We start from the raw sequence: 19,896 nt of genomic DNA, 5'->3' as shown, positions 1-19,896 counted from the left end.
CCATCAGTCACTGGAGAAAACTTCTGTGATGACAGTTAGGATATTAACTGATCTGATCACTGGGGTAAGCCAGTTCAGTTCAGGCACCCTCTCTACTATTGCTAGTAGTCCAGGCTGGGGTCGTCCTTGGGGAATTCCTGGCAACTTCCCTAGCACCAGGTTTCTCTCTATCCCCGTGATGTCTCTCTCTATCATGGTATCTTTTTCATTGCATTCTCCCTCCCTCCCTGTTCCAGCTCAATCATCCCATTCACTTACGTTCTCATCCTCTATCCCCTACCCTCCATTGCCCACCCCTCATCCCCAGTTTACTCATGGTGATCTCATCTATTTTCCCTTCCCAGGACGGTCCATGTGTTAACTTCTCTGGAGTTGCGAGTTGTTGCCTGATTACCCTTTGCTTTATATCTAGTATCCACTTATGAGTGGGTACATACCATGTTTATCCTTCTGGGTTTGGGTTACCTCACTCTGGATGATATTTTCTAGTTCCATTCATTTGTCTGCAAATTTCATGATGTCATTTTTTTTTTCTCTGCTGAGTAGTACTGCATTGTGTATATGTACCACATTTTCTTAACCCATTTTTCAGTTAAGGGACATCTAGGTTGTTTCCAGGTTCTGGCTATTATGAATAATGCTGATATGAACATAGTTGAGCATGTGTCCTTGTGGTATGATTGAGCATTCCTTGGGTATATACCCAAGTGTGGTATAGCTGGGTCTCGAGAGAAAAGAGTTTAATTCATCTTACAGCTTATAGTCCATTATCTAGTGAATCAATTGGATGCAGGAATTGATTCAGAGGCCATGGAAAAACTGCTTATTTGCTTACTCCTTATGGCTTTCTCAGCCTGACTCTTTTGCACCCAGGAACATCTGCTGATATGGGGCACAACCCACAGTGAGGTAGGCACTCTCATATGAATCAATCAAGAAAATCCTCACAAGTCAGGCTTTTCCACAGGCAAACCTGTTTTTATATTTTCTCAATTGAAGTTCCCTCTTTCCAAATGAATCTATCTTCTGTCAAGTTGACACAAAACTATCCAGGAAAGCCTACTAAAATAAACACTGTATCTATAATATGATATAAATTTGAAAATAAATAGATCCATCCAGAAAACCAGGTAATTAGACAGTCTGAATACTCATCATGTGTTTAGATAGGCTCCAAGGGAGTAATGAAAGGTCATGAGACTCAGATACATATTTTGTTTCTTACATACAGTTGACAGCATTGAGATCACTTGGTGCCTATGTAGAGCCTTCACCACTGAGTAGTGTTCATGGTACAGGAAGGTGATCTGCACACTACCACAGGAGAAAGGAAACACCAGCACTGCTACAAATCCTGTGATTGACAATGGTGACCCACCTACAACATATGCTGTTTCAATAATGGCACCAAAGTTGCGATGGTAACCAACCACTAGATGATTGGATTTAAGGCCTACTCCATGAGATGGAACCCATTCCTGAAACTTCCCAGGGCTGAGAACTTGACATTGGATAAACCATGGATCTGGGGGGCGGGCAGAAATACTTCTGTTTTACTAAAGGAACACAGTGGTAAATGATTTCTAACAACATTTTGTTCTAGTTAGTACCTTACTCATCCACCATCAGAGGAGCTTCATTCTACATTAGATGGGAACAAATACAGACACCTGCTATTGGCAATGGGCAGAGGGTGAGACCTTGAAACACTCAGTCCTGAGTTGGATGTCTCCATCAAATCCCTCCCTCCAGGACTCAGAGAACTCAATGGAAGCGGAGTCAGAAAGGTTGTAAGAGACAGTGGAGTGAGAAGATATCAAGGTCTTGTAGGCACTGCAGGACCAACGCCAACACAAACGCACAGAGATGGTGACAGCAGACAGAGGGCCTGTACAAGCCTAAGTCGGATGGGGAATTGGTGCTGAGAGGGGGGAAAAGACACATAATCCCATCCCTAACCCAAAAGCAACCACTAATTTATAACCACTCACAAGGAAAAATTAATCCTTCCCTGACACACACTTATTGGGTGTACGAACAACACATAAGGCATGAAGTAGATGGAGTGGGACAGCAAGGAACGAGATGCCATGGTAGAGGGAGACATCATGGGGATAGGGAGAAAGTGGGTGCTAGGGAAGTTCCCAGGGATCCCCAAGGATGACCCCAGCTCAGACTACTACTACTGATAGTGGAGAGGGTGCCTGAACTGGCTTATCCCTGTAATCAGATTGGTGAATACTCTGTCATCATAGAGCCTTCATCCAGTAACTGATGGAAGCAGATGCAGAGATCCACAGCTAAGCACCAGGCTGAGCTCTGGAAATCCAGTCAAAGAGAGAGAAGAGGGATTCTATGAACAAGAGGCATCAAAATCATAATGGGGAAACTCATAGACACAACTGAACCAATCTTGTGAGAACTCATGAACTTTAGACGAACAGCTGTGCAGCCTCCATGGGACTGGACTAGGCCCTCTGCATAAGTGAGACAGTTGTGTAGGTTGGTCTGTTTAAGGGGCCCTTGACAGTGGAATCAGGATCTACTCCTGGTGCATGAACCGGCTTTTTGTAGCCTATTAGCTATGGTGGGACACCTTGCAGAGCCTTGAGGCATTGGTGAGGGTCTTGGACCTGCCTCAACTGGATGTATGAGACTTTGCCCAACCCCCATGAGAGTCCTTACCTTTTCAGAGGAGGGGATGAGGGTGGGTTGGGGGGAAATATGGGGAGGGGAGCTGGATGAGAGATTAGAGTGGGATTTGTGGTTGGTATGTAAAATGAATAAAAAATTTCTTAATAAAAAAAGAAATAACAGCCTAGGGGATCAAATACCAAATGATAGCTTTGTATGTGAGTGTTCAGACAGTGAAGAACAATCATGCTTCAAAGCTCTTTGATTTAAAAAACACAGTACCTAGGTTTCAAGGTTTTTCCTCCTAGCATATGTTTTCTCCCTAATGTGATGAAGTGAGTTCCTTTCTGGCCTTAACAGTATGATGTAGCACTTGGGGGCAAAGATGATGCCTAAGAGTGATGCACTGGAAGCCAAGATAGAGAGGACTTCCATAGCCACCATGACCTTGCCCTTGGTACTATGGTAGACAGGGAGGAAGCTGACCCAGACACTGCAGAACACCAGCATGCTGAAAGCCAGGAACTTGGCTTCATTGAATGTGTCAGGCAGATTTCTGGACAAAAAAGCCATAAGGTAGCTCCCTAGAGCCAGTGTTCCCAGGTATCCCAGGATGCAGTAGAAGGCAATAGCTGAGCCTTTGTTGCAAATGATGATGATGTGTCCATGTTCTGAAACAACATCTTTGTCAATAAATGGAGGAGAGGTTGCCAGCCAGATTCCAGAGAGAACAACTTGCAGCAGAGTGCAGATGGGAATGATGAAATTGGGGGCCTTTGCTATCAGCAGCCACCTCCTCATTCTCCCTGGAGTAGTGATCTTGAAGGCTATAAGAACAGTGAGAGTTTTGGCCAGCACAGTGGAAAGAGTTACAGTGAACAGAAGTCCAAAAGTGTTCTGCTGTAGGATACAGGTGACTGTGCTAGGATGGCCAATGTACAGCAAGGGACAGAGAAAACAGAGGGTCAGAGTAATGAGCAGAATGTAACTGAGATCCTGGTTATTGGCCTTGACAATGGGAGTGTCTCTGTGCTTCAGAAACACCCCAAGAACGACAACTGTGAGTGAGGAGAAGCCCAGTGACATGAAGGTGAGTGTCTTCCCCAAGGGGTCATCATAGGCCAGAAATGTCACCCTTTTCTGTAGGCAGTAGCTCTTCTTTGTATTTGCATAGTGAGTTTCTGGACACTTTACACACTGGTCCACATCTGGCAGAAATGCAGGTGATCATGAGTACATACTCAAGTTTTCTCTTTTATTCTAAGTCAGTTCCCTTCTCCAGAACATTGAAATGTTCTCTGAACCATCTTGCTTTGTTTTCGATACAAATACAGAAGGATTAAACTCCATTTGCCTTCTGCTTCATGCTGACAGAAATTAAACACCCCCAGTGCTTTCTCTGTTGTTACTCATATGGTATCCTCACCTTAGTGACACTGTGGTATCTGTTCTGTAAGTCATTAGAGCACTGATATACATTGAATGAACCTAACTTGGCTCTGAGATTGCCTCTTCATCAATACATCTGCATTCTTAAGAGGACATGGGAATTCAGTGTGATAGAGAGAATGTACTTTGACACTCTATTCTTACAATAATATTATTTTATATGTATCCCAAATATACCTACATTCATAAAGTCCATGGAGTTCTCTTTCCTTATTCTTTGAAGGATCCTGAGTAAAGTAGTATTTTTAAATTATTAAGCCTTGAAACACTTCACCAGTGACACTGTTCTCATAATTCTGTACAACACTATCTATGTTATGAATATGAAAGACTGCTCATATATTCTAAAGTATTCATGGAACAATATTTGAACATTTTGTTTCTGACATCTTATCAATTTTCTTAGATTATCATGCATGCTATGGATTTTTCTCTCATATTTTCATTACATATTTCTATATAGCTTTTTGTTTTCAATATATATTAAACTTCTTTATATCATCACATTTCCATTCACACTCCCTATATAATACATTTGATTTTGATTTTTCCCTCCCCTCATTTCTCCCAGATCTTCCTGACCTCCATGAACACACAAGCCCACAGTTTCTTTCTCTTTAAAGTGGAAACAAAACTCAAAAAAATCAAGCCAAACAACCATTAAGATCTCTCTCTCTCTCTCTCTCTCTCTCTCTCTCTCTCTCTCTCTCTCTCTCTCTCTTTCCCCCTCCCTTCCCCCCCCCTCTCTCTCTCTCACACACACACACACACACTCTCAAAGTATAAAACATAAAGTTGCAAAATAAAGTATAAAGGAAAAGTCCAGTAAAAACAAAACAAACAAAACTGAGGCCAAAAAAGCAAATGATACAAAGATACATCTGAGGTCATTTCGTGTTGGCCATCTACCCCTGTGCAACAGTCCTGTCCTTAAGGGTTATTACTATACCCAGTGATAGTTAATTGGGAAAACTTGGTATTTCTTTACAAGTGGGCATCAATTGCAGAAATGGTCTTGGTCAGGAGTGGGAGCTCATGTCCATGTCTTCATCTGCATGCTTTGATCCCATCTGGATTTCCCTGGGCAGGCCCTGTGCATGCTGCCACAGTCCCTGTGGGTTCTTATGTGCCTCAGTCCTGTTGTGTAGACTCTATTTTTACTTTTGTTGATATTGTTAAAGAATTAAAGAATTAATTCATTATTGTAGCATTAAATCTGTCAATATATTTGTTTTTCGTCCATTTCTTCAGTGTAAATATCTATGTTTATTTCATTTATTTGAAAATAAATAAATCTATTTTTAATTCGTGTGTGTGTGTGTGTGTGTGTGTGTGTGTGTGTGTGTGTGTGTGTCTTCTGCAGGTCTAGAAACCATGAGCATCCCGGCCCTGAAGGGACCAGTATAGGGCTTAACTGGAGTTACAGAAACTATGAGCCACCATGTGTGCATGTATGTCCTGGAACCTGAACCTGGATCCCTGGAAGAACAGCCAGTGCTCTGAACTTTGGAGCCATCTCTCAAGCCCACATCATTAGTTTCTGAAGTTATATTTTTACACTGTATTTTCATGTCTCTCTTCACTGTTACTCCTTCTCTTCTGTATTTGAAGTATTTCGTTTGCTTTTAATGTCCTAGGTCATAATAAAAGCTTCATATGCAGAGCTCCATCTCTTTTTAGAGAAGGGCATGTAATATGCAAGATATGCAAATTACTTCATACAGTACTAAACATGTTCCTTTATGGAATAGATTCAGATTACACTACAGTATTTGAGTGAGTAGCATATTGAATTTTCAACTGTCTGATATTTGTGTGTTATTCTCATCCTTGGCCTTCATTTTCTTTTAATGTCTAGTTATTAACATGTAGCCCTATGGAATTTGACTCTGGTAGGTGAAGTGCTTCACCTTTGTGCAAATGGAACAAGTACATGAACCTCGTACATGTCCAGTGTGTATAAGTCATATGCATTCGAGTTAATGGTGAGGTGGTCCATATTGTCAACTTCAATATATTTGCTAAAAGAACTAGATCTATGTACATACATAGTGTGAAAAAATTTCAATTATAAAAATATAAAATTTTAAAAGTCCCTATAATAGAGGTTAAGAATGTAAGTCCACAAGTACTTTCTAAATAGTAACTATTCAATTAAAATATTCTAGGAATAAAAAAGATAATTATTCATAAAAGTGTTAGCAAGATAAATTTGTGTATGATTTCTCTTCTTATTCCACATAATGACACAATTATACTCACATGCAGTGGATTTAGATTTTTTTCTATCATCTATCTATCATCTATCTGTCTATCTATCTATCTATCTATCTATCTATCTATCTATCTATCTATCATCTATCTATCTATCTATCTATCTATCTATCTATCTATCTATCTATCTATCTACCTACCTACCTATCTATCTATCTATCTATCTATCTATCTATCTATCTATCTATCTATCTATGAAATAATTGGCATTTACCTGTCTCATTGGAAATTTCATTCTCTGGGCAAGGGGTACAGTCAAAGCAACAGGCAGCTTTGCCCTCCTGGTGAGTTTTCCTGAATCCAGGATCACAGCTTTCACTGCATACAGACTGAGGAATCTGAGAATAATAAAATAAATGATAACAAATATTCAGGTTTTTAAGGAATGTGTAATAGGTAGAGTGTTTTCAAATATAAAACTGTTAATTTGTTTTTATTGTCTCTAAATGCAGATAGCTGAATTGTTTCTACTAGTAGAATGAGTCATTCAAAGGTCCATGTGGTCAGCACTTGGCCTTAATAACACAGATTTGTTGGAAAATTGTTGAAAGATAATGAGGCAAAGTTAAGAGGTAAAAATTTAGGTCCTTGGTAGCATGTCTTGGTGAGACTAAAAATCTACTGTCTCTTGACTCCCGGATACAAAGACATATACATTTTTCTTCCATAGTAATGGTTCATCTTGTCAACTTCATAGGTCTTAGAACCACTATGGAAACCAATAAATGAGGATTATTGTAAAAGGTTTTCTAGATTATGTTGCTTGTGGTTGAAAATCCTCTCTAAAGTAGGTGACCCTGAGTTATTGGGCCTGGTCCCTGAATGAATGAAAATGAAGAAAGGATGATAAGAGTAGCCTTCAGCTATCTCTGCATCCTGACTATTGATGCAATGTGAATAGCTACTTCTACCCGCTAAAAACATGGCTTCCTGAAGTGATTGAATATACCATCAAACTGTGAGCCAAGAAAAATGATCCTTTTCACTAGGCAGGCTTTTTTTTTTTTTTTTTTTTTTTTTTTTTTTTTTTTTAACAACAGCCAAATCAACAACTAATACATCTACACATTCTACTCATGTTCTTCTACATTAACAGGGGTCAAAAAGCAAAAGACCAACTTGTCACTGACTGAAACCTTTCAAGATGGAATCAAAATAAATATGTCAAGTGACTCATGACAATGATGGAAATAATCATGAAACAGATACTATATTTATGACATTAAATAAGTAGCATATTGGGAAATAAATAGTTCATCAAGATTAGGTATGAAGACAATTCTTTATATTGGTGGTAATTATGAGTCTATAAATGGGCTCTGTGTGAGCAGTGAAGGGTCATGACACACAGAAATATAGTTTTTGAAATTTACATACAGGTCAAAATACTGAAGGAAGATGAAACCCACCTCTGTTAATCCTGTGGCCCACTGTATCATGTGAGAAGATAAGTACAATTTCTGGCCCTCTGGAGCATTTGGAGAAAATGTTCCTACTTTTGCTTTTATCCCAAGACCTTTTGGGAAATTCCAAAAATTGAGAATGTCATAATGCACATGTGATTGCCTTTTCTGATCCAGAACCACATGGTCTCCAGCATGACTGATGAATTGTGTTTTCCTTAGGAAAGGGTGTAGCTAAAAGAGATGCATGCTATTATCTTCCATAATCTCCAGAGAAGTACAACAGAGGCAGAATCAGGGAACATCTCTTATTGAATTTAATCCCTATTGTGAAAAGCACCTTTAATATAGGTACCAATCACATCAAACAAATAATACCATAGGATAATGTAAGCATCTTTATGCTTCTAAAATATTTGAATCAGTTCCACTAGAAAACTTAGAACCAAGTACTCAGAGTGTTGTAGCTTGATTTTTTCGCCTTGCCCACAGTCAGGACAAATCTCTGTCACCCGCCAGTCCCACAGCCGCTCAGACCCAACCAAGTAAACACAGACACTTATATTGCTTTCAAACTGTATGGCCATGGCAGGCTTCTTGCTAACTGTTCCTTTATCTTACTAACTGTGCTTTTATCTTAAATTGATCCATTTCCATACATCTATACCTTGCCATGTGGCTGGTGGCTTACTGGCGTCTTCACATGCTGCTGGTCATGGCGGCGGCTGCAGCGTCTCTGGTCATGGCGGCGGCTGTAGCCTCTCTGGTCATGGTGGCGGCTGCAGCGTCTCTGGTCATGGCAGCGGCTGCAGTGTCTCTGGTCATGGCGGCGGCTGCAGCGTCTCCTTCTGCCTTTCTGTCCTTTTATATCTCCTCTCTGTTAGTCCCGCTTATCTTTCCTGCCTAGCCACGGCCGATCAGGTTTTATTTATTAACCAATCAGAGCAACTTGACATACAGACCATCCCCCAGCACAGCCAAGTGCAGACCATCTCAAACACCTGCACTCAGGCCCATGGTCCTAATCATCCTCTATACGGACCTGCTGGGTAACGCCACAAAGAACCCAAGAAGGGCTCCCACAGGACATACAGAACATCCCACAGCAGAGTGTGCATAGAGAAAATTTTCCCCTTTGTTGAAAGTACAGTTATACCCAACTAAGTTTTGAAAATATTTAGAATTTTACTATATAATTGAATGATTTCACGCGTGACAATTTACATAACATAAGCATCTTAGAAGATTTCATATCCATTGAGACCATCTCTGCCTTTGACTTTTCTGTTGTGGGAAATCTTTGGGATAAATGGACTTTTATGATGAAAATTTTACCCTAGGAAATATTGTGTGACACTTTGCAATACAACTACATAAGGACTTAAAACAGTCTCCTCCTTGCACAGTCTCTCTTATAGATTTTTCACAAAATAATCTAAAATATATATTGTCTGGTTTGAATGCATTTATCATTTTTGGTGTTTGATATTGCTGATGTTATAATACACAACAGTAGCATTACCTGCCAGGGGAAGAATTTCATCTCTTTTCCTTTTCCACGAGTTTGAAAATGTATTTGATTGAGCATCATGTCATGTAGACTGTGGGCCACAGCATACACTGCATTGTACACATTGTAACTCTCTTCACTCATGGTCATGTCAAATATGTTCCCTGGCAAAAATCCCAAGGAGGCATTAGGCAGACAGTTATCCACAATTTTACAATCTTTTCTCAAAAATGAGCAATTGAAGAATGAGTGCCACAATACATGAAGATAAATGTCTTGTGGGTATTTGTAAGGATTGGCTGTCTGAATAAAATCTGTAAAATTAATGATCTCCTCCTTGTGGTGTGAAAAAATAAGGGCTCCATGCAATGAATCTAACAGGAAATAGTTATCAAATTTGGAATGATCCCAGTGTGAGTTCAGGACCCAGACTTTCCATATAAGTAACTTCTCCTTAATATTTACTATTAAGCTTAATAGGGAATCAGTGTCCCCATAAATAATAATCACATTTGCTGATGATTCCAGGATCTGCACCTGATTTTTCCAGGATGTTGTCATGAATGAACCCCTGACAGTTAAGATCATTTCCACAAATGCTATGCAGATTCCATTTTTCTCCATCTCACTTCTCAAATCTGACAGAATCTGGGCACCTTTGTCATCATCTATGATGAACAGCCCAATCCAGTTCCAGTGGAAATGAAGCATCAATGATACAATGCCAAGAGTCAGAGATGTGTCCTTGGGGGCCACCTGGTAAAGGGAAGAAAACTTTCTTTGTTCACTGAGGGTAGTATCAAAAGGCCCAAAAGTAAGCTGCAGAGAGAAACAATCAGAAAGAAGAATATTGTCATGAAAATGAACTCAATTCTAAAGCAATGGTTTGAAGCCTGTAGGACAATACGGCATTAAAGGTCAAACCTGCCTTCCCATGGGTTTTCCAAAAAGTCCAGAAAATATTCAGCAATTCAATAGTGTGCTGTCACTACTCCATCCTTTCCCTTCCCTCCACCCTAAGCTAGAGAAATATAGATGCATCACCAACTGTCTGCATCATTTTCCCACCCATTCAGAGTCATTTAAGTTTCCCTGTTTTTCTTCATAGTCACCTAAAATATCACCAATTAGAACTGATTTCATGTCCTATCCCATCACCCTCTCTCACCTGTGGATATTTGTAAAGACCCAGCAGTGTCCCTATGTATTCTGATATTGCCCATGATGGTCCCGTAAGTACAGCAGCTGACATGCCTGCTCTTGCACATCTGTAGTTAGGGAGGGCATAACCAGGGCCTGAAAATGTACCAATAAGATTGGCCAGAGTGTATCTTTGACCATCAAGGACATTCTGGACAATGAATCCCAGGGATGTGTTTGGTAAAATATCGGGATTGCTGTTGATCTCCTCAATGGCAAACATCATGGCCAAAATACATTGGTAGTTCCTCAACTTAAACCTGCACAGAAGGTAGAACAATATTTAGGATGAAGATTCATACCATACAACATGTGACATGTGGCATATGTGTAAGTTTAGTGCAATGGGTATTACAGTTCGAATGATTCCTTTTCCAAAATTCATGTTTAAGTGTCTTCCCAGCATTTGATTGAATTAGAATGGGAGTATTGATTCTTTTTCTAGTATTGAAAACAGATTTTTTTCATACATTATATTTTAATTACAGTCCCTCCCAATAGCTCCTCTCAGGTCTCCCCACATCTTCTCCCACCCAAATCCATACCCCTTTCTCTCTCATTAGAAAACAAGCAGGCTTCTAAAAATAATAATAAGTTAAAATAAAAATAACCAAACCAGTACCGGACAAAACAAACAAAGAGAAGAATAAGTGCGAAAGAAGAAAGGACACCTAGGGAGGCAGAGACACACATGTTTTAATACACAGAAAACCATAAAAACAAAATGTCAGAAACTCAGTCCTTCAAATATTCTGCTTCACTGAGAAGTATGACTGATACTCTAGCCTGTAGGCTGAAGATGAATGTCCCAATGTTGCAGAGGAATTTTGAGTGACTGTCTAGGAGGTAAGATATCTCTGTCATGTTTAGAGTTGTTGAAAGTTGTTTGCAATGCACTTTTGTTTACTTAAATAATATTATATCCTTCTGGGGTCTTTGATGGAGGTGAAGACTAGATAGTTACAGTTGCAGTTCTCCTTAGTTATGATAGAAAGTAGATTATGTATAAATCTTTGGAGTAACTAAGATGGATGGATGGTGGTGTGCTTTCTCTGAATTTGCTAAATGTAAATGGCTTGAATATTGTTAATATAATTCTTACTTGATAACTTTTTGCTGTATGTAGTTATACTGTGTTAAAGTTAAAACCTTTCTTTTTATTTAGAAAAAAGGGGGAAATGTTGTAGATTATTTTTTATGTATGTTGCTTTTGTTTATGTTGTATTTGTTTATCTCTGTGAAGCTGTGTTACTTTGCCTGTCGAAAACACCTGATGGTCTAATAAAAAGCTGAGCAGCCACAAAAAGTCAGAAACTATAATATTCACAAAAAGACATATAAGGTTGAAAAACATTAACCTTCAAAAATAACATTGAGCTTTTATTTTTCCACCATCTACTACTGAGCTTGGGGCCTGCCATTAAGAATACTTTGTATACCTAACAAGACTTCCTTGGAGAAAACTAATTTTCTCTTTACCACTTGGTTAGGGATGGAGGCTTGTGATAGCTTTGAGATAGCTTCTGCATTAAAAAAGGGGGCTTGTGTCCACTCAGTTCACTTGTGTTCACCTCTCAGCATAGGCCCTGCATCTGTCTTATACTGGTATTGGTCTTGTGCATGATTTCAAGTTTATCTGAGTTTACATGTGCAGCAGTCCTGCTAGGTTGAGATGACTTTGTTTCCTCAGTGTTGTCCATTTCTCTGGCTCTTACAATGTTTCCACCTCCTCTTCCACAGCATTCCTTAAGCCCCAAGGGAGTGGGTTTTATGAATACATTCCATTTAGGACTGAATGTGCTACTGTTGCAGGGCACTTCTCTGATGATGGCTGAGTAAAACTTGTATCTATGTATAGAACAAAATGCCCAAAGGAGTCATTTTATTTCTACATTCCTATAGGAAAACAATAGTATTTGGCTTCTCCCTAGGTCCATGGCCTACCTAGTCTCATAGTCTTGGCCACCTGAGCAGTTTTGGAGTCCATCTCATTGAGTGGATTTTAAATCCAATCAGATATTGGTTGATTAGGCAGAAAGAAACACAGTTTGTCTCAGTAAGATCAGAGTCATCTCTGCCCCTGGCTAACTGACTACTGAAACCAACCAATCACAGAGCAGGACAGTAGAACCCTGGGCCCCAAGTCAACCCCTGGATAACTCCACTCCCAAGACGTCATGTGTAAATGTCCCTGCCTAGTCTGCAAGAAAAAATGCTGTTCTCTCCACCCTGGTAGAGACAGCTACTGTCCTGGACTCCTTCCCAAATAAGTATCTCTCTCAAAAAAGTTTTGGGTGTGAAGCTCTTCATTCACTGGCATAGAGAAGATCCTTGTTGAGATGTCCCTCAGTGGACAAAACAAGGGAGAGCTGAAAGAGCAGAGCAAGGAGGAGCTGAACAGAAGATCGTTGCTGAGAGGTTTCTCAGTGGGCAGAGCAAAAGAGAGCTGAAAAGTAACACTTTTCTCTGGAGCCTGAGGAGAGTGCTATATTTCTGCAGGGCTTTCCCCTTTGGAGAGTAAAGCAAAAGAAGCAACATCTTAGGCCAGGGAAGCAGAGCTCTGCTAGGAAGCCCCCTTAAGAGGGGGCTGAGCAAACTCAGCTATAGCAGCTCTCCAGGAGAGGAACAGGATTGCTATATCCTCTGGGGAGAACATCCCCCAACCATACCTTGACTTTCCCAAAGAGTCAGGATACGCTCCCCTGCTGAAGTAGTTCCAGGCCTGACTTTCCCGAGAAGTCAGAAAAATTTCCCTTTCAGGGTTGGGCTGCTTCTTGCAGTTCCAGCCATCAAAGCTGTGCTAAACACCTCTAGGTGTCTGGAAGACCTTCAGCGCAGAGCTGTTGTTCTGAGCAGCTTGAGGTGCCAAGGATACCTCATCCTTCAGGGCCAAACTGTCTCCTTGCAGTTCAGCCATCAGAGCTGTCCTAAGCAGCTCAAGGTGTTGCCTGTCTCCCCAGGTAGTCAGGACACCTTTCACAGAGTTGCAAAACTCATGTTTTGGTACCAAATCCAGGACCAAACCCAGAGTTGTTGCAACCAATTTACTTACATTTTTGGTGCTGAAACCCAGGACACCAAACTCACAGAGTTGCAAAACTTATGTTTTGCAACCAATTTACTTACATACATATCATCCAGTAATAACTCTTAATATTTATGATCTCACGGTCAACACAAATAGATTGAATCAGAAAACAATACCCAGGATTTTTCTGTCTCCAAGAAACACAATTCACAACCATGATAGACCTCAAATTAGAGTTAAAGGACGTAAAAAGGACCCCAAGCAAATGCAACTAAAAACTTAGCATGCATAACTATCCTAAGATGTGACAACTAAGACATCAAGCAAAACCTACTCAGAAGAAACAGTGAAGCATGCTTTCTCCTCATTAAAGGAAAAAAATCCAACAACAGGGCATTACATTCTAATCATGTACACATTAATCACAGGAGTCCCCAACTTCACTAATGAAACAGTATTAGATTCAAAAACACAGATCGAACCCAGAAGAGAGATGGTGAGTGACTTAAATTCCCCATTTTTAGCAACAGACAATGTGGAACAAAAAGCTTAAATAGAGAAATTCTGAAGTCAAACAACATCATAAGTCAACTCCACCTTTATATTGAACACACCTAGTGCATTTCTAATCCTCTAGATAGCTGATGTGTTTTCAGAAATTACTGTTTGTCCACTATGCATATAGCAGCCGTCAATAACACACCCACATGAAACAATATTTTCAAAATGCCCTCAAAATAGCAGCATTCTGGCCCCAAAACTTTCTGTTCTATACCATCCAATGGGCATTGATGCCCAAAATTTTTAGAAGACAGTTTCAACACAAAACTTATTAGTTTGAAAGCTTTAAAAATATCGATAGAGCTCAGATGACATAAATAAGGACTCCTTTATGTTACTATGCATTATATACCCATCAGTGCAAAAATAATGGGACAGTGTTTCTCTGTTTCACTTCAGAGACTTGGAGTTTGGCATTTTGTTCTGCTGGGAACCAAGATACAAACATACTGTGGGCAACTTAATGGGGGTTTAATATCCTAGCCCAACAGTATTAAATGTGAGTTGTTCACTAAAAGCTTGTCACAAACTGTGTTGTTTTTATTAGGTCTACTTACAAAGTACTTCTGGTACTTAAGAGTATCTAGAAAGATATTTCTAAAAGAATACTATTGTTTCACACAGCCATTGATCCAACTTTCATGAATTTCCACTAGTTTGATTTGGTAATCTCTCTGCATGGCAAAACAATTGTGTAGCTTGATTTGCTTGATGGGGGCCCTGAAGGTAGAATCAGAATCCATCCCTGGTGCATGAAGGTTTTTTTTTTTTTGAGCCCACTACCTTGTGCAGCCTTGAGGCAGGGGCAAGGGTGCGGACTTGCCTTTACTGTAAGTGCCCCGCTCTGGGAGAACTTGACTTCTTGTAGGGAGGAGTGGGGTTGGGTTGTGGGAGAGTTGGGGGGGGAGGATGAGGGAAATAGGGGATCTCAGATAGGTGTGTAAAATGAAAAAGAATTTCTTAATAAAAAAGAACACTATTGTTAAATAAACTTGGGTTTTCTTAAACTTTCTATATAGACCATGTCTCCTTGAAAACCTGTCTGTGCCATACAAATGTACAGATTATAGGTGTGCACCACCACAATATCCAGCAACATATTTGGTTTGGATAGCACATGGATTGCCAGAAAATGTATAATTATTATGATTAAAGTTGAAAGGAGGACATATTAAACTTCATAATTTAATCATTGTACATTTTTCACATATGATGAATTATCATCATCTACGCCATAAACAGATATTGATGTCATGATGATAAATATATTAAACAGAAAGGATGTGCCATTACTGAAAAGTATGATCTTGATAATTGATAAATAATAATATTTTAAGAAGGATGACAATGGGGTCAGAATTCACAGACTGGTCAGTAGGAAAAGTAGGAAAGGAACAATATTCTGTGTGGGTTGATAAGTGTTTCCAGCCTCACATCATTTCTATTCTATAGCAAAAGAGATTCAATAAATATTCATTCTTCTGAATGAAACTGATGAAGATAACCCAGTGTACAGCTTGATATTCACCTGATCTTTTTATTTTCAGAGAAAACCCAATCTTTAAGAGTCTGAATTATTAGGGAAGGAAAATGCTGTAGTATAGTTAACATGCTTTTCCCCCTGTTATTTAAGATTGGGGATTCATGACCAAACATGAAAAAGAATAAAAGTTTAAACAGATCAGTGAATACCCTATCTGTCATCATAGTGCCTTCATCCAGTAACTGATGAAAGCAGATGCAGAGATCCAGAGCCAAGCACCATGCTGAGCTCCAGGAGACTATTTGAAGAGAAAGAGAGAGAAGATGGATTCTATGAGCAAGGGGCATCAAGATCACGCTAGGAAAACTACAGAGACAACCAAACCAAACTAGTGGGAACTCATGAAGTTTAGACCAAAAGATGTAGAGCCTCCATGGTACTGGACTAGGCCCTCTACATGAGCTAGACAGTTGTGTAGCTTGATCTGCTTAATGGGCTCCCTGGCTGTAGGATCAGGATCCATCCGTGGTGCATGAGCTGGCTTTTTGGAGCCTACTACCTGTGGTGGGACACCTTGCAAAGCCTTGGTGCAGGAGGAGGGTCATGGACTTGCCTCAACTGAATGGACCAGGCTCTGCTGACTCCCTATGGGAGGCCTTACCTTGTTGGAGGAGGGAATGGGCTGTGGGTAAGCAGGTAGAAGGCTGTAGGGTTGGGAGGAAGGAAGATATGGGTATCTGTGGTTGGTATGTAAAATTAAGAAAGAATTACTCAATAAAAAAGATAAATAGGCCGGGCGGTGGTGGCGCACGCCTTTAATCCCAGCACTCGGGAGGCAGAGCCAGGCGGATCGCTGTGAGTTCGAGGCCAGCCTGGGCTACCAAGTGAGCTCCAGGAAAGGCACAAAACTACGCAGAGAAACCCTGTCTCGAAAAACCAAAAAAAAAAAAAAAAAAAAAAAGATAAATAGACTTTGTACAATTAAAAGTTCTTGTCTTTTTACACCTTCAGAATGAAATATCGTATATATTTAAAATAAACCTTACATCCTAAAAGATTTTCAAATAACCTGTAACCAGATATTTATGTCCTTCAATTGAAAAATATTGAAAAATGGTGAATATCCACAGTAAACTAGAAAAAACTTAAAATGTGACTTTTCATATTCTTCTAATTCATGTTCTGTTTCAAGTTATTAATATACAAATGCATACATAACTGATACAATGCAGCTTGGATATACTAAGTCAGCCATATTTCTAAGTTAGCGCTAAAGAAAAGCACACTAATACATAGTGAGAGAAACTATATATTATTATTACTTTGCAGGGAAATTAACCACCATACATAAAAATTCTATAGTGTTCATCAATGTGTGCTTATATAGATTAATCTGCTTTAATCAGATGGTAGACATGTTTTGTACCTATTTGACATTATTCTGTAACTATCAAATATTTATTTACAATCTTTCAACAAGAAAGTAAAATCTAGTTAGAAAATTAGACCACACAAAAACTAGTGAAATAGAAAATAATGCTAGCCCCACAACTCATGATCTTTTGTAGTTATGACAATGAAGATAAATATACTTATAGTGCTACCATGAGAACATGAGGAAATTTAACTGCAGAAGGACAGAACAATACACTTTTTTAATTACATACATACTTTCCCACACCTGTGTAAAAAGTTTATCAAAATCATGAAAACAGTTGTGATCCTTGCAGAGTATATAGTTGCATGTGCCTCACTCTCTATGAAAAGTATAATTTGAAAATATGTTGTATAAATCAAACATGGTGATTTTCATAGCTTTTACAATTGCAAGTTTACTTTAGTTTATTTTTTACATCATAAGACATTAAATCAAACTCATGTAATACTTCTCATTTACATATTAGATAACCAAGCCACAGAGAACTCATATTATTACAGTCCCTTTGCAGGTACAGGGTTGCTGCAGTATAACCTGAAGAGGGAATTAGGCTGATTCACAGTGGTGCCTGAGCTGCTGAGATTGGAGAGCAGAGAAGAAGAGGACGAACACAGAACAGGGACACCATCTTCTGTAAAACAGACAAATCTCCTTCTGGCATACAAGGTCACATGCCTGGTAGACAATAGAGCTTCTGAACATTGCTTACTTGAAATAAGCAATGATCCCTGGAGCCAGTAGACCCTTCCACAGAATATTTTATCTAGATGCCAATTTTTAAATTTCCCCTGCATCCTTCAGTATGTCTATTTCAGACTAATCTTTTTATGATATCCTTAATATCAAATGACATTTCACACTTGAACATTTTTCCTCTTCCACCACTGAATTGAATACTTTCTACACAGCCACAGTTCAGCAGACACAGTATTGCCTTACTGGCAATTAACCATCCTCAGTTCTATGTTTATTTTAGGTGATTTTCCACCCATTGCCTCCAACCTAACTCTTTAATATGTAGTTCCATGTTGCCTTTGTTGAGTTAAGACTTGAGAGCAAGCTGCACTTCTCATTTTCAGACACTTATTGTGTGTTTACCCACAGCTATGAGCATGTCAGTCTGGGATAAAACATGCTTGACATTTTTAAACCCTAACACACATGATTGTTTCTCTTTAGCAGGACCTAAGATACTCAGTTAGACTTGCCTGACACTATGTATTAATCTTATATCTTTGAGAATAACTAAAAACAGTAATCAGAAGCCTCATCGCAATTAAGAGGCACACAGAAACACATTCATAACAATGAACAAATACACACTGTATTTTCATGGAACTAACAGGTAAGCATCTAAGTTATCAGATAACACAAATATTAGAAGTCAGGTAAAAGAATCTGAGACAGTTGAAGGCATTTCTAAAGCAGAAAGTTGGTCCCATTGTCTAATTCTGACATCCCTGCTCCCAAATCTTGAGTAGCAAACACAGATAACACTTGTCACTCACACGCAATGAAATTGCTGGTCACTAATTTCAATGGCATTCATTTCTTTTCACAGGAGCACAGCCTGACTTCTAGAGTTCCATCAAATACTCTATCATCCTTCTATTATCTACTCCATCTACAGTAGAGCTAATATAGAAAACATTCCAATCCTGAGGATTTAGAGGCTTAGCTGAGAATATGGGGGATATTCCTGGTGTATACTGTAAAAAAGAAAATGAATAAAACCCAAATTCCCATTTCCCCCTTGAAAGCACAAGATGAGTCACTAAGAAGACAGCACCAGAGAAGAGATCTAGGAATGGAAGAGAGGAAAAATGATGTTGGAATCCATACTTCCCTCAGGGCATATGAATGACAAATTTAGATAATGAATAAATGGGAAAAAGACGTACTCAACCATAAAATCTCTGTTAAATTTATACATCCGCCAATCAATTGTTTTGTTGAGTGGATGGATAGCATATGCAGGAAAAAAACCAGTAATCACCACATTTCCTTTACCAGTTAAACGGTAATTCATTCTGACTAAGCACTCACTGCTGCTGTAGGAGCATACAAGGACAGGAATCTGTAGAAAGCAAGAGATAAAAATCCAAGAGAACTGCATATTAACAATGTAACTGGACTTCCATGAGCATGGTAATGTGAACTCCAAACATCCAGGATGAATATCCATAGCTCATATGTGAGTGCATGTTTGTTTAGAATTTTATTGGTGACTGGAGCTATCCCTTGAATCATCCCAAGTTCTTCCTGACAAGACTCTTCACTTCCCTGAGGAATTATCCAATAATTTCTTCCCACAGGCTTTGAATCTGAGGCACCACATTAACAATCACAAGACAGATGAAAAATATTTTTATGATCTTCTCCAGCCACAGGCAGCATGACTTCATACAAGATCAAAGAGAACCTGTCCCAAGGCATGAAATTCTTTTGTTGGATTTGGTCACTAATGCAAACCAAGAAACTTCTTTTGAGAAAGCCATTTTTGATGATACAAACATGTGAAACCAGATGAAGCAATAGTAGATGAAAGGGAAAAGGATCAGAAAAGACCCATGGCAGGCCTGACCAAGTCACAATACCAGGCACTGGTAGATTAGAGACTATCAGTTGTTTTGCCTTCCAGGGTTCTCTGAGTCACTGAATATTCTTTCTTCTCAAAACATATGTATGAATGAATATATTATGTCCATGGCTGACTCTAAATACTTTCTGTCTCTTTCTGATGAAAATAATGGTTCTGTTGAATTGATTTCTAAATGATTAACTTTATGTCAATGAAAAAAATCAAGTTTCCTGTTTGAATCTGAACTTTGACCTTCTGCAATATTTTTTTATCCACTATGAATCACTGAATCAACATATTATCATGATATACTACACAGAGAAACCCTGTCTTGA

At 39.2% G+C, this 19,896-nt stretch overlaps 1 protein-coding gene across 1 annotated transcript; it reads right to left on the bottom strand.

Moving 5' to 3' along the window:
* Nucleotides 1-2,916: 2,916 nt before the first annotated feature.
* On the bottom strand, nt 2,917-19,096 carry LOC143271897 (vomeronasal type-2 receptor 116-like). The gene is made up of 6 exons (XM_076564512.1): nt 18,882-19,096; nt 10,439-10,730; nt 9,283-10,089; nt 7,767-7,994; nt 6,572-6,695; nt 2,917-3,842 (listed from the first exon to the last, which is right to left on the bottom strand). The coding sequence occupies exons 1-6, from the start codon at nt 19,094-19,096 to the stop codon at nt 2,917-2,919; spliced, it is 2,592 nt and encodes an 863-aa protein (XP_076420627.1).
* Nucleotides 19,097-19,896: the final 800 nt, after the last annotated feature.

Source organism: Peromyscus maniculatus, chromosome 1 (genome assembly GCF_049852395.1).
Source record: "Peromyscus maniculatus bairdii isolate BWxNUB_F1_BW_parent chromosome 1, HU_Pman_BW_mat_3.1, whole genome shotgun sequence".
NCBI lineage: Eukaryota > Metazoa > Chordata > Mammalia > Rodentia > Cricetidae > Peromyscus > Peromyscus maniculatus.
Note: the sequence above shows the minus strand (reverse complement) of the source record. Positions and strands in the feature narration are given on the sequence as shown.